The 15057-nt window shown below is 39.7% G+C and overlaps 1 protein-coding gene across 3 annotated transcripts in view; it reads right to left on the bottom strand.

The window, feature by feature from the left end:
• Positions 1 to 797: 797 nt before the first annotated feature.
• ccser1 (coiled-coil serine-rich protein 1) overlaps positions 798 to 15057 on the bottom strand; it is a 74239-nt gene continuing 59979 nt past the window's right edge. For 2 of the 3 annotated variants that reach the window (XM_056772943.1, XM_056772942.1), the window contains exon 10: positions 798 to 4351. In XM_056772943.1, coding sequence (XP_056628921.1) covers positions 3827 to 4351 — 525 coding nt within the window. In that variant the 3' untranslated portion in view covers positions 798 to 3826. The remainder of the gene's footprint in view (positions 4352 to 15057) is intronic. The other variant, XM_056772944.1, reaches the window with a different exon arrangement.

The following is a 15057-nucleotide window of genomic DNA, read 5'->3' as shown; positions in this document are numbered from 1 at the left end:
TAAGAAACATCCTGAAAAATCCCCACAAATGTGCAAAATGACTTCTGGCAACTGTGGAAACATTTTAAAGAAATTTCCACGCAGGTGTCAAGCATAACCACATCAATTCCACAGAAACACTGATGAGCAGTGACAGAGAAACACCTCGTGCATCAAAGTCACAGCACCCTCACACCAAAACAACAGACGCCTGTCATTCCCAGAGTTCCACGGTGCCAACTTCTCTCCCTGCAGAGCAGTGCAATTACTTTTGCTTATAAGTTGAAGGTCTTTTTTGGTCTCCTTTTAGCTGGAAAAAAAACGGTTATGGATGAATAAGAGAAAGAGCGCTACGTGCTGTGAAACTCAGATATTTGAAGTGAATTGTAAAGCTTGAACTGAAACGGAGCAATATGGGGGGGACACATCTTGTGAGTCACATGGGGATTTGGGACATATATTTTGATGCAATACATTACAGGCAACAGAATAAGCAATTTCTAGAGGGCGTTTTGAGAAGAATGACATTAATTTTCCCTCTTCACCAGGAATCAAGGGCAGGACACTTAAACTGCTGCAGGCCATCAAAGAAATGGCATTTTTCTGCCTAGTTTCCTAGAGTTGATGATTGTAAAATGGGATATTGCTTACAGAGTATTCTCTGTGTACATTAAAAAAGGATGTCAAACATTAATGAACAGGTGTCTTGATGGTGCAGAGCTTGCAAAAGTACTTTACAGAAGGCGTAATGTGGAAAATAAAGACTGGGGCTTACAAGTTATAGTTTACGACAGCCATTTGTTTTTGAAATATCTGTCTTTAATGAGATTGAATATATTACAGAGTGAAAATTATTGTTAACCACCAGAGAGAGAGAAGGACATAAAAACAATATTTAAAATCTTATTACAGTTGAAATCTCTTAAAAGTGCCATTGTTATGTGAACCCTGTAAATACTTAAACAAAAAATGTCAACATTTAAAAATGACGATTTCGATGTATTGTATTACCAGAATCTGTAATGAGGACACATTTTATACACAGGTTGAAAAGCCCAAACACACAAAATAAGAGTTGATATTCGTTTTTCAATTTTACATAATAAATAAGGCCAAATAAATATCAATTCAATGTGTATTGATATCAAATAATATCAAATATCTAGACATGTGTAAAAATCCACGAGTTCTTCCTCTCGCTTGCCTTCTCCACACAATCTCTTATATTCGAACCCATAAACGTCCATTCTTTAAAGTCATGCCATGCATTTAAAACCCATGTGCAGGCTTAGCATAAAATGAGGATCAGTCCTTTCTCTCGTACCGCTGGCTTAACATCCAACAGTCCCACATAGAATTTAAACAGTATTGCTAAGAGCTCAAACACAGACTGACTTCCAGCAGCATCTGCCCTCGTGAGGTCATTCCGAAATCACACAAGACAAACACGTTCCGGTCAGGGGATTGCGATATCATAGGAGTAATAGTGTGACGGAGCCAAAGCTTTTCTCTCACCGGGCCTGATCGCACATAATGCTGGAAGTAGGTCTGAGAGAGAGAGAGGGATTGGGATAGAAAGCGATGGCGTTCCCAGCGGATCGCTGGAATTGGAGCAGTGGACCTCAGGGAGCAGACCTGCTGGATGGATGGCACTTGGTTTCTTTAGGGTTTCCTTCTCCTCCACGTGTCCTTGCTGTAGCGCTTGATCCGTAAAGCCGGGTCAACACCGTCCCAACATTACATCATATTATCCCAACGCTGCGTAAATGAGGCCATTAGTTCTTTCCACAATTCATCCTTAGAGTGCACTAATAATGATGCGTATGGCAGCTTTAAATCTACAGTATTGGAGATATTAACACATTTAGTTATGTTCATTATCAAGTCTATTGTATTAAACTGAAATCAAAGACTTATCTATATGTAAATGGGAGTTTTTCAAAAATAAATGGATTAAAGGTGCTGTTAGGGATTTTTAAGGAATGGCACTCAGGTTGACTGATATTTAGTATCACAATGATAGGCATATGTGGTTCCTTTAAGTTTCAACAGATTTGTTGTTTTGCCAATCAGAATGCTGCATGTCAATCATTTTGCACATTCACAAAGAAAAACCACATTAATTTAAGTTAAGTTAAAGGGACAGTTCTGCCAATTCATTCACCCTAATGCCATGTCCGACCTGTATGTCTTCCTTACTTCTGCAGAACACAGAAGAAGATATTTTGAACAATGTTGGTCAACCGAACAACAATGGACCCCATCGACTTGCATTGTATAGAAACAAACCAATGAGGCATTTCTCAAAGTATCTTATTTCAGGTTCCTCTAAAGAAAGCAATATAAACAGGTTTTAACCGCATGAGGGTGAATGATAACAGAATTGTCCGACATCATCTACAGCACCTTCAATATAGTGAATTTCTCTACAAGAGGCTTTACAGAAAAGTAGAACAATCTCTTTCTTCAGACCCAGCTGCCTTGGAAATCCGTCTAATGATCTACTGTCCGGCGAAGGCAGCAGTGTTTATTACTTAAGGCTTTATCATTGAATCTCTCCACAAGGGCTGTCAAATCAGTTTTAGCTTAAAATCACTGTACAAAAGAATTCTCTACTTCCATTTCTGTTCGCAGCCAAAGGAAACGGGAAAAAAGCAGCTTGCAATTAGAAAAGGCTAATGAGTGTTAAATTCCATAAAAGGGGTCTGACAACACGAGGGTAATTCTCACCAGCAGCAAGATGTTTGAAGCGCTCTCTTCCACCGAGAACTGTTTGGCAATATATGCAGGGGTCTTGTTTACTGGAGTTGTGTTTACTGGTGCAACACATCTTGCTGGGCTGGTTATGTGACCCGCAATTACAAACATTACAACTGATTAGGCTTAATCTAAAAAGACAGTTTGTGATTGTGAGTCTGGGTTAAGACTTGTAAATGTTAAATGGTTTTGAAACTGTTTTGAAAGTCAATTAGGCGTTTATACATGGTCCAAAATTAACTTTTGTCACGCTGACATGAACCGGTCTCTGTCGATCATACCCGTCACAAAAAGATGAAAGCTATTGTTATTGTGGTGGCTTAATACTTAGTATTTCATGTGTTACCACATGGAGGTTTAAAGGAGTCTTAAAGGGATAGTTCACCCAAAATGAAAATTCTGTCATCACTTACTCACCCTCTTGTCATTTCATAATTTTTTGGTAGTGTTCATGTTTTGACCGTAATTGAGTATCATTTTAACAATAACAGCAGTAGAAAAAGGAAGCAATGACCAATTACAGTCCAACTTTTTTTGTTATTTGGACCCATTTGTTTCCATTTCCTTTGAATAAAGAACAATATTTGTATTTGTAATTTTGGAGAAATGTTGTCACTAGTTCACAGAACAGAACAAAAAATGATTATTTTACTTCAACACGCACCTATAAGAAGTACATTTTGAAAACCTCAAAATAGTTTTGGAGTGGTCTCTTATTTTTTGACTAGCTGTCCTTTGAGCTGCAACATTAGAGTTCCATTACTAACCGCCAAACCGACTTTTTCACTTTTTCGAGTGAAAAAGTCTATCCAAAGTATTTAATACAGTAGAGCAGCGTGTCCTGTTTAAAAAAGTAGTGCAGAAGACGGATTGGTTTTGACAAAGTATAAATGAATAGCTAGAGTCCTAATGTACAGTTAAAATCTAGCTGAGATTTAAGAGGAAAAACAGTATAAGTTACTGTGCAGGATAACTGAGTACACGTGGTTCTGAAGGTACTCGTGGTCACATCGCTGAGAAACTGCACCAAAGTGGAGTGTGTGGAGTTTGTATCCGTCTGAGGCTTGTGTCAATGTGTGTATGTGTTGTCTCAGCCATCCTGCTGAGCAAGAGCTTGCAGTTCAGCTGTATGCAGAGAGTGCTGGAGGAAGACATTTTTTCGGCTGTACATATGTAAAGACAGTGGACCACGGGGCGGCTGTCCCAGACGGCCAGTAAAGGAGGTTTGAAGCCTGGGCAGAGGCCCCCGCTCACTGCGAGGTCCCCTCTCCCTGTCTGAAGACAAGCTGCGTGAAGGACTGGCCTTGCCGGGCAGACTGGTGATGCTTCCTGCAAACACCCGAGGGATCTGAGACGGCCCAGGGTGATCCGTCTTCCGGGTCGCGGGGACCTCAGATGATGTCTGCCCACCTTCAACAGCTCTCTGGCCTGGTTCCCGCAACCCTCCCCCAACTTGGCTCACCAATGAAGTGGCGCAGGCCCGGTCCTCACAAGCAGTCGCCCGTTCCGCCACGGGTCGCCCGTGCTGGTCTGCAGTGAGCGCCCGTGCTGGCCGTCGCTCCCTTGTGAGGCTGCTGCTGTTGTTTTGGCCGGTTGGTCGACTTGGATGAACTGCCTGTTGAAACAAAAGAGGGGAAATTAAGTCATTTAATTCGCTGACATTTTGACAAAGCCTCCTTGGCTTTCTACAACCTTTTCTAATTGTTTCCAGACCAACTGGAGCTATGCCTTTTTTGGGAAGAGAAGGCCAAAATGCACACATTGCATGGAGGTGGCACATGAAATAAACTCTGAAGCCTTGGAGCAGAAGCCACCTGTTCATTTTCCACACGACGCTGCCTTCTTACATAACCGTCTCTCTTACTCACAATGCTAAATGAGTGCGGCACACATATTGCGCCATTGTTTGATTCATATCTCAACCTGGCAGAAAGTAATACTCTGTTACTTGATGCTAATCGGCACTTGACGAACTGAGGAAAACCTGATTAAATGTGATGTGGCTAATGCGAGAACTTCTGCAGTGACGTGAAATTGAATTTCAACTAGAGGAAGTAATTGAATTGTTACGTTATGTGGCAGACTGTGCACATGAGGAAACACATGTGGACACAGGGTAAAAAAAAGTGGATAATTTCCTAAAGATATAAAAAATCTGTCTTTATTTATTTACTCAACCTCGAGTTGTTCCAAATCTGTATAAATTATTTTGTTTTGATGGAGACAGAGAAAGATATTTGGAAAAATGTTTCAAGAGTAGGAAATATTACAATGGTAGTCAAAAGCAAAAGTTTGCTTTCCTACATTTTTCAAAATATATTGTATGAATAATGTATGAAGCAATTTTTCCTACTATAGTAGTCAATGACAAGCATTCTTCCAAATATCTTTCTCTGTGTTCATCAAAACAAAGTAATGTTTACAGATTTGAAACAACTACATAAATACAGAAATTAAATTTTTGGGTGAACTGTCTCTTTAACATTAGGAAGAAGTTCAGGACGATTTATAATGTCAATCCAATTACGCGGTAAGTGCATTAGATGGTGACCGGGGTGGGGGTGGTGGAGTTGCTGGGGGTGGTACCTGCTCTGGAAAGAGGAACAAGATCCACACGTGTTCAACTATAGAGTCATCCGGCGGAAAACTAGCCAGTAGAGTAAATCAGACTGATTTAAGGGCCGTAATCCATTTGGGTCTTTATTAGCTTGTGAAGAAGCCGGTCATGCGCTAATGGGACGCTTTTGTTAAAAGCCCTCGGGCTGATGATATGCAGTAGGCTGGATGTAGCAAGATTCAGCCTACTCATTTTCCACACTTCAGCACACCTACAAACGTGTACGCACACTCCTGCACAAACACACACTGAACACGTAACCATCGTTGTCTGAGCCTCGGGCATCGGAGAGTAATCCCTGTGTTTTATGTATAGTACTGGACTGATAAATGTGGCTGGTGTATAGATATCTGGTTGTGTATTTCCCAAAAAAAAAAAATCCACTCAAGCAAGCACAGCCCATCCTCATCTTCTGTGAAAAATAATATGTTCAGGGAGGAGAAAACATCGAGCGGCACGTCTCGTCTGCGTCTCGACAAACAAGTATGTATTTCTTTGTTGTTTATTTTTTCCCGGAAACATGTAAAATAAATAGACCCGACGAATAGCCTACCTCAGAGACGCTGAGATTTTCTTAAATAAACACAGTTAAAGAAGTTTCTGAGATTCTCTTCTGAGTTTGTGCCATATTTAACTCATGGAGCATGCTGGGAAGACGGTGCACGCTATAGCCATTCATCTTCCAGAATTTGCATTAAATAAGAACTATACCTTTGTGTTCACTTTCGCTCAGACAACAACAGAGAGAGGAAACAATTAAATACAGCTTGATGTGCAGTGAGCTGCTGTGCTTTGTCACTGTCTACCATACACCAGACTCTACATTCAGCCAATGAGGGTCTGAGAGGTGTGTCAGCCTGTATTTCCTGAAACTCCATCAATCTGAAGTTAACATGATGAAGAGAGGCTTCACGGCGTGAGGAAGAAGAGACAGACAGATAATAAGAGAGAGAAACAATGAAGTGAGCCATTTTCGGGAGGGCTTGAGGAGAAATGGATATCCTCTTCAGACCGACAGGTCTAAATATTTTTCAATGAGCTCATTGGGTACCAAAGCTGTCAATCACGCTGGGGTTTCATGACAGGTAAATGTCAGCAGTTGATGCCCATACCCGTGATATATTTTACAATTCTTGAAAACAATTTTAACTTTAAATTCAGGTGCAAAATATGTACCAGAGCTGAAGAGGTTAATACTACAGGAAGATTTGCTTAATAAGACTAGGGGCCCTATCCTACGCAATGCGGCGCAAGTTTTTATGCTAGTTTCAGCCCAATGTAGTTCACATCTTTCCATCCTGCGGTGCGTTGTTTAAATAGCAAATGCATTTATGGTGTGTTCAGGTGCATTTTTGTCGCGTTGCTATTTTGAGGAACTGAAATAGACTGCGCCATAGACCAACCTGGTCTAAAGTCAATGGTGCAATGTTAGGAGCATGTTAGGAATAGTGCATATAGGTGGTTGCACAGTGCTCGTACATTCTGCTTATTACACACAGAGGGATGAGCTGCAGCACATAATATTGCCAGATATTACAAATAAATGGAAGACAATTTAAAATATTATTATTATGGACATAAAGATAAAAATCCGGCTTGCCCTGTATAGCATGGGTTTTGCCAAAATAAATATTCTCAAGAGTGGATCAGTACCAGCTGTTCTTGATCAAGCTTCATCTCTGGAAGAAGTAAGTATTTCACATCGTCGTTAAATCGCCTTTCTTAAATAATGTGTTTACATTTTATCGGCTAATCCTGAGGTTTTACATTGGTCCAAAGACAGGTGTTGTGTCGTAATGTTAGTGGTAAAACGCATCAGGCCCATCGGTTCAGAAGATTTGTGACCAACATAATTTCCGTAAAGCTTGTTCATTACACTGAAAGAAAGTTATAGCAGTGTCTTTCTCGGTGAGTTCAGTGTTTTCTCATATGTCCTAAGTGCAACAATACTTAGAGCGGATAGAAACAGAGGTTGCATTTGTAAGACCATGTGGTTACTCAGAAATTGCTACTCACAACGTAATAACACCTGGTTGCTGATCTTTACATACCTGTCTGTCATATACAAGTACTCTGTATATATGCCGGTCTCTGTGTATATGTCTGTTAGTAATACGCATGCACATGACTAATCATCGATGGCCAACATTTCATACAGCAATTGGTCAACATTTCATACAGCAATTGGTCAGCATATGTTGTTCTATCTATGTTTTTGTCTTTTCCTTTTAATTCATATTTATGAACAAGGTATTAAGGTGATTTAATTGCAGTTAGTGTATGGTTTTGGTTGGAAAGGGCACTACAGACGTAATTGCGCTTTCCGCCGTATTGCTTGTCTTGATGTCATCCAAAGCACATGTGTCAGAGCTCTATCATGGCCCGAGCGCAACCGGCACTTAAAGGGAATGGGAGATGAGACTCTGATTGGTTAACAGCATGTTTGGCCCATAAAACACCCATTACTAATTAAGAGAATCGGGAAAACCCATTTAAATTATGAGCCCGGGCGCGCCAACCATTTTACCGTCATTAAACTAGCAGAAGTGGATTCGGACATGCCCTGAGTGCACCTGCGCCGTGCATACATAGACCATGCGCTTAGATTAAAGATGCACATTAAATTAGGGCCCTAGGTGTTATAATCCCACTATTTCAGCACAGTTTGATGCCTAATAGGACTTTTCCCACGCCTTATGCATGACATGGGGAGAAGTCAAGAATATGAATAGAGGAAAGGAGGTCCAAGGTTATACTGGATTCGTCGGGTAGGCATCCTCTGTGTTTAGAGAATCTATGGTTATGGAAATACATTGCATATTTATATTTACCTTATATTTGCTATTATCAGAGAGACATCACATGAGTTGTGTGTGATCCCACTTTCATCACATCCATTATCCTGGATGAAAGATGCCTTTTGGTGAGGTGCTGCAGATAATGCCCTTTGTATTGTTCCCAACAATGCGAACGTCAGTTGTGCACCTTAGCCTCATTGGGTGTTTTGACCCTTTATCACAAGACATCCTTAGCCAAGGGAGGTCCACCGCATGTTGATAAGACCGGGTGTGTCGCATTGTTTTTTAACAATGGCAGCCCATGCTGTGTCTATCCGCCTAAACCACAGCCAGTGGCTTCTTCTTTTCGCACCACTGGCCAGGTCTTGATTATCCTTCACTGGACTTGTCCTCAGATCCCCACTACCTTTGTCAATTAGCTCATCCAGATTAGTGGCTGCAGCCTCAACAACACTTGCTTTGCTAGCTGGCTGTTGTTCCACCTGTTCGGCGTTTTTAAGGTCTACAGTGTACAACCGTCAAAGGCTTTTGACGGGCTTGTTCCCTAACTGCTGGTATGGGCTCGCCCTTTATACAGAACCTGTCATCGGTAAACCGGAACTTGACAACAGAAACATTGCCGGATTTGCTGGGTTTGACCTCCATTCGTGCCCAACTAATGTTCTCCTGGAGCCTATACAGCAGTAGCTTTGTTCTTGCTTTTGTTGTTGTGATGGTTGTCATGTCATTCACGTAGTCTTTGCCCTGATTGGAGGCAGGCGCAAGCCATTTTTCAAACGTTCTCCTTCAATGCCCAACGGGATGCCCGGATTATTATTTCCATCCCGATTGTGAAAGACAACTGGGCTTTTATGACAAAAACGCTCTGAGCTATACAAGGACACTATGTCTACATCATGAGTAAGTAGGGGCGCAGATCTATTGCATACAACTGTAGTCAAAAGGAAACAAACCCTTGCATACCTGATTGACCTGGATTTTAACCTTTGAATCCTCTGTGTTAACGAAGGATCTTTTTAAACCTAATACAAAAAAGCCTTTCAATGATGCAGATAGTCTGGTTATAATTTTAGTATTGACTTTTTACACTCCAGCTTAGCGCCCTGAGCCTTGCCGTGTCATGCGAGCACCGCTTCACTGCAGGGGGAATCAGAGCAAGAAATGTCAGCTCCATTTATGCGCCGAAACACGGATCAATAGAGAAAGAGTGATCAATATTTGAGGTCTAAAAAAAAACTTCTAAAACAGAAAAACAAAACGGAGGCAAAAAGTAAAAAATGACAAAAAAATGAAACTGAGGAACTGAAAGGCTGTGCGGGCTGGAGATCACCAAGTTTGAAACGAATGAGACGATCCTTTTTCCAAGATGAAGTGGGATGAAGGAAGCTAGATTTGATGTGTGGAGTCACCGAGCATACTTCAAAGGGTCTCCCACCAATGAGCCCCTCCAACAGCTGTCAGCTTTAGGGCAGAAACAATTCTTTATAGTTCTTGTCTTGTTCTCTATGACAGCACAGGCCCGGGATAAACAAGAGAGAAAGTCTGAGATGAAGGGTGGAATGTAAAAAAAATCATTGGTAAATTGAGTTTCTATCAGATAAGCTGGCACATGTGTTCAGAAGTCGATGAGATTGTTGCAGCTGCATCACTGCAAAGCCACCTGCTTGAGTTTACATGTGTGTAACGTATCACGCAACCGCGCGTCACACAACTTGCCGTGCTCCATTAACTGTCAACGTATGGTTTTGAATCAATATGTTGAAACACACGAAGCAATGAAGAAACCTCAGCTACTCACACTTGAGCTGGTATTGCTTGGGCGTCATCTACTCAACAAATCTCTCCATGCAGAAAAAAGGAAAAGCAATCACAGAGATCTGTTGTCCTCAAGCGTTGCGGACAAAAATAACATGGTTCTCTGAGCTGAGCATCCCATAAGCAACCTGGCATGATGCATAATTTTCGCTCCATCTGGGCCGTGACGGCACGGAGGTAGAACATGATTCACGAAGCCAAAGGTCTGAGAGCCCTCAGGCTGTGTTGTTTTGCGTATCTCGTCCGCTGGCATCCATTTGCTCTGGTGTCACTCTGCGGAGAGGTGAGCTGTCATCCACTCGTGGCTGCTAATGCCGAGCCTGGCTGAGGGCTTGAGCGAAAATCGATGTGATGACCTGTTTTGCGCAGCCAGGTCCTAGACTTTTATGTCAGGTGTGAAAGTAGATGAGGACACGCATCCTCAAGCCAAATGAGTCACGTGCAATGAGACATGGAAGCCCTACCAGACCAACGGCTTAAATCCATGCGAATGTCAACATCTGCACCAGAGCCGAGCAAACAATTAAAAGGTGAACTAAAGCAACACGCATGATTAACAAGATTAAAGCAATACACACATGAATAGCATGACTCATGTATTATCCAAAAGTTACTTCCGGTTCTCTAAATGTCAGCTTATTGTGGGCCTGTCCAGATTGTGTGGCATATCGCATAAAGTACCACAAAAACGATTATAATGCGTACGGTGAAATATGCACTTGAATCGCTATCGCGGTACTTAAATGTCATACGCTTATAGATTTGCGCAGCGCCGCATTAGGTTGAACACGTCTATTCCTAAAGACGCTGATTAGTTTGTTCAGGTGTTTTATATCGGAGTTGGAAAACTGGATCTCATGGGCCAGAGTTAAGAACCGCCGAAGTAAACAGAAGTGTTCTATTTCATAGACTTCTATCGTTTTTATTAATGTTATTATAGTTAACCAAAACTAAAGATAAATCTTTTAAATTGTAGTACCTATAGGTTTATAATATTTAACTAAAACTAAATAAAAATGAAAACTAAAATAAATTTATTTTCAATAATATTAAAAAATAAATTAATAATATATCTACAAAAACACATAACAAAATTGCTCAATTAAATAAAAATAAAAACGAAAAATATAAAACTCACAATATTAATAAAACAAATAAAAATAAAATAAATAAAACAGAAAACAAAACTGATACAAAAATGTTAAATCAGGTTTTAGTTTTATAAACAATATAACCTAACTCACAGTCTAACCCAACACCAAACTTTTGACATTTTTTACAATTTTGAAAAACAAATTATTACATTTTTTGTGTTTTTATGAATGAGGACACCCCCAAATGTAGCTCACTTCTGGCAAAAAATTTGGCCCTAAAATACACATTTCTTTGGCAGAAAAAAAGCACATTTTATACTGCTTAATTGAAATCATTTCACAACATAACATCTTTCTTTAAGGAAGTTCTCGAAAATCTGATATAATCTTTTTTAATAAAGCAATTATGATTTGAATTATTAAACATTGCATGAACAAAGATAAATTTTCTCAGCTGCATTAGCCTGTACCATCTCTGTTACCATTGTTTCTTCCGGAATTCGAGATCAAATAAAATGTGAATGTGTTTCTCTCATACACAAAATCGTCAGTGTGAAAAGTCCAGCTTCGAAAGACCCACTAAGTTTCCTCTAGGCCCTCGTCTCTTTTCAGCGGTACACAGAATGCTGGAGGGCTTGCCTTCTTCACAGCACCTCATTTCTCACACCAGTACATCCTACACCTGCGTCAGAAACGCACATTCATCCCCTCTCTTTTCTAAAGGCCTTAAGGCCACCAGCCTACTCTGACTGGACGAAAATGCATCTTTAAAATACACCCTCAACTCAGCCTCTCTGATATTGTTTACTCGTCTCGGGGATATCTTGAAATGAAGGAAATTCGACTTCCTTGCGAGCTCCAACCGGGGGGAACATGCTGGCAGAAAAATATTTCACATTTCCAAGTTTACAAATTTCTTTCTGTAGTCTCGGGCCTGTTTCATGACAAATGCAAAATCAGCATGCATATATTTTGGCACTCATTTAAACAGGTTTGAGTGTTCGTACTGCATGCTAAAGCCTAGATGGTGCTTTATTGTCATTGTGAAAAGAAAAAAAAGTAAGTTAAACAAAGCCTGTTGGCACGCAAGATAGTTTAATGTGACAATAAAGCATGTAATGATTCTCAATGTCCAACAACTGATTACTCTTTTATAAACTATGGTCAACATAAAACGGAGTGACTGGAAATTGTTGGTTGCTAAGAGGACCACATGGAGAGCAGAGGAATGAAGAAGATAAGAGAGCAAAAGAGCAGACCGTCTCCTAGAGGTAACAAAAGCAAAAGAAAGAGATCACTCTGTCCTTCACTGGCTCTCCTGAGCGGAGCTGTCAAACGTCACTCGCTCTCGGGTGAGTGAAGAGAACGCTGGCCCTGTGGACGCCTGTCTCAAATCTAACTCACCTTGAGGGTTCTACAGTCCGGGCCTCTGCCGCCCGCTCCTCAGACACGTCAGTCTAATTCAAAACACGGCCCTTATTAATTACCGCTATTGTATTCACTGACACACAGAGAGGATAAGAGAGAGAAAAGAAAAGAGGAAGCTGGACACTGGTCCTTTTACACCTACACCTACACCCAGCCAACACCATCATTTTCCGTAGTACTGCCACTCACATGACTGCTTGAGCCAATGGTTATGTTCACATGATTCCTAATACTGCGTTTAAATTGTAGTTTATGTAACCAGAATACTGTAACTATGCTCATAACCAAAGTCACCAAATCACAGAAAGATATCGCTGCTGTCCTTCGGAAACATTGAATCTCCATATTTTATGTATTTTTTGCCATAAATCATTATTATTAGTCACCCTTTTACGTTTGTCACTGGGCTTTTAGCAATAAAAATATTAAAAAGTGCCTGTCAACTTGACACAGTATTTAATAAATTGACCAGTACAGTGTTTTTTATTTTATTTCCTGAAAAAGAGCGACATTGGACATACAGGGTTTCGGGTTGACAACGATGATATGTGAAATACAGGTTTACAATGTGGACCTTTGTCAACAATGTAAATAATTTATGTACTGCAGCCAATATTACTGTGTCATGGTTATTGGGATGTTTAGACTAAGAGAGCGATGTTTACAATGTTTACACCTTTTAAATCGACCAACTAATGGCTCACTCACAATGCTCTCTGAGTATCAGGCTGACATAAGACAAAGTACATCAAGTAAAATAACACACTTTCCCATAAAAGTTAGATATACAGGGAAATTAAGACAAAAAGCGCTTCAGTTGCCGAGCCATTAGATAATCAAGCGGCATGAAAGATGTAAACCATAATTCAACACTTCATTTACTTTTATTCTGCCATTCCTACAGGAAAGGAGGATGAGAACTACTTATCATGGCAAAGAAAAAAATATATATAATGAAAGTAAAAAAAGTGGTTGAAAATGGAAAGATAAAAGAAAATGTATGCAATTATATGTATTTTAATGTTAATGTATTTTGACAAGTTCACCCAAAAATTTAAATTGAGTCACCATTTACTTACCCTCATGTCATTCCAAACCTGTATGACTTTCTTCCGCAGAACACAAAATAAGATATTTTGAAGAAAGTTGTATGGACACAAAACCAATGCAAGTGAACGGGTGCCGGTTAACAATATTCCTAAAAATATGTTTTGTGTTCTCCGGAAGAAAGAAAGTAATATAGGGTGAGTAAATGATGACAAGTATACAGTAAATTTGTTTTAAAATTGTGTTTTAAATGAAAATGTGTCTTGAATCTGCTATGTCTTCGGATATCAAGATATTCAATAAAAATATTGAGATAAAATTTCCAGAGGAATAAATAACATAGTATCTTAAGACAAACATCTAAGAAATAAACATTTTCTCTGGGCTTGTTCATTAGATCATAATATTCAAAAAAATCCAAAATATTCTTTTTTTTTTCTTTTTTTTTAAATGAATAGATTATTTATTACCCATTTAGTCCATTAAGTTTTAGTCATTATATATAATACATTTCTCCATAGTTTTATGACTAACTACAATAACCAGAATTTGCTTTACCTCAAACTAAACTACAACCCATACAGTATATGCACTTCCAAATGTTCCTATAACATTATAAAATAAATCAGCATTTCTACCATGTTTTATTTCTTTAAACATCTTCATAAGGACTAGCAATTTAAAAGGAGGCTGTTCACTCTAGTTGCTGTGTGGTTAACTCGATAACCAATCAATGTTGTTAAAACCTCATAAACCAGCTGTTGTCCTGTGTTTCACAGTGCCGTTTATAATGAAGTAACAAATCACCTCTCATATTAACAGTGGGAAAAAAACGACAGACAGGACACGAGAGAACCTTTTATCTCAGTGTTGTGATATTCCGAGAAAATATTTCTCCCCGTAGACCCTGAGACTGCATTCACCCATTTCTAATTTGGATTCTACGCCCAGAGTTAATTGGATACAAGTCCAAGTCAATTCTCAAGAAGGAGTTACATTTTTAGGGACCTCAAGATTGAAAAAAAATAATTTGAGTCACGATCTACTAAATAATTTTCACCGCTCAATTTTCCAGCAACAGAGACGAGCAAGATTTTGGAAAGTAAAACAATTTTTTTTTGTAAAGGCTCAGTGAAGTAAGCCGTACTTAAATAACCGTCCATATCGTGTTTGATATATTAATTGCCTGGCGTTCGCAAGACTGCGCTTGCTCTCCAGTGCTCTTTATATTAAAATGTATGGGTGGCCTGCCTCATTGCAGACGCTCCACACAAACCAAAACAAAGAGAATTTATTCCTATCACATTTTCTTGATCTGCATATTACTTTTCCGTATTCGCCGGCAAAACGTTACGACTGTGCACCTCGGGGCAGTTCCGCATGTGCAGCCTGCAAAGAAATTGTTCATTAATATTCATGTTTCGGCTCTTTTCATTAATGCTGCGCTAAATTGTTATATGAAATGCAGAGGGCTGTGGCCCTCACATTCTAAGAGATAAAAAATATTCACATCCCCTAGCAG

The sequence above is a fragment of the Triplophysa dalaica genome, chromosome 18 (genome assembly GCF_015846415.1).
Source record: "Triplophysa dalaica isolate WHDGS20190420 chromosome 18, ASM1584641v1, whole genome shotgun sequence".
Classification (NCBI taxonomy): Eukaryota; Metazoa; Chordata; class Actinopteri; order Cypriniformes; family Nemacheilidae; genus Triplophysa; species Triplophysa dalaica.
This window is presented reverse-complemented; position numbering and strand designations above follow the sequence as displayed.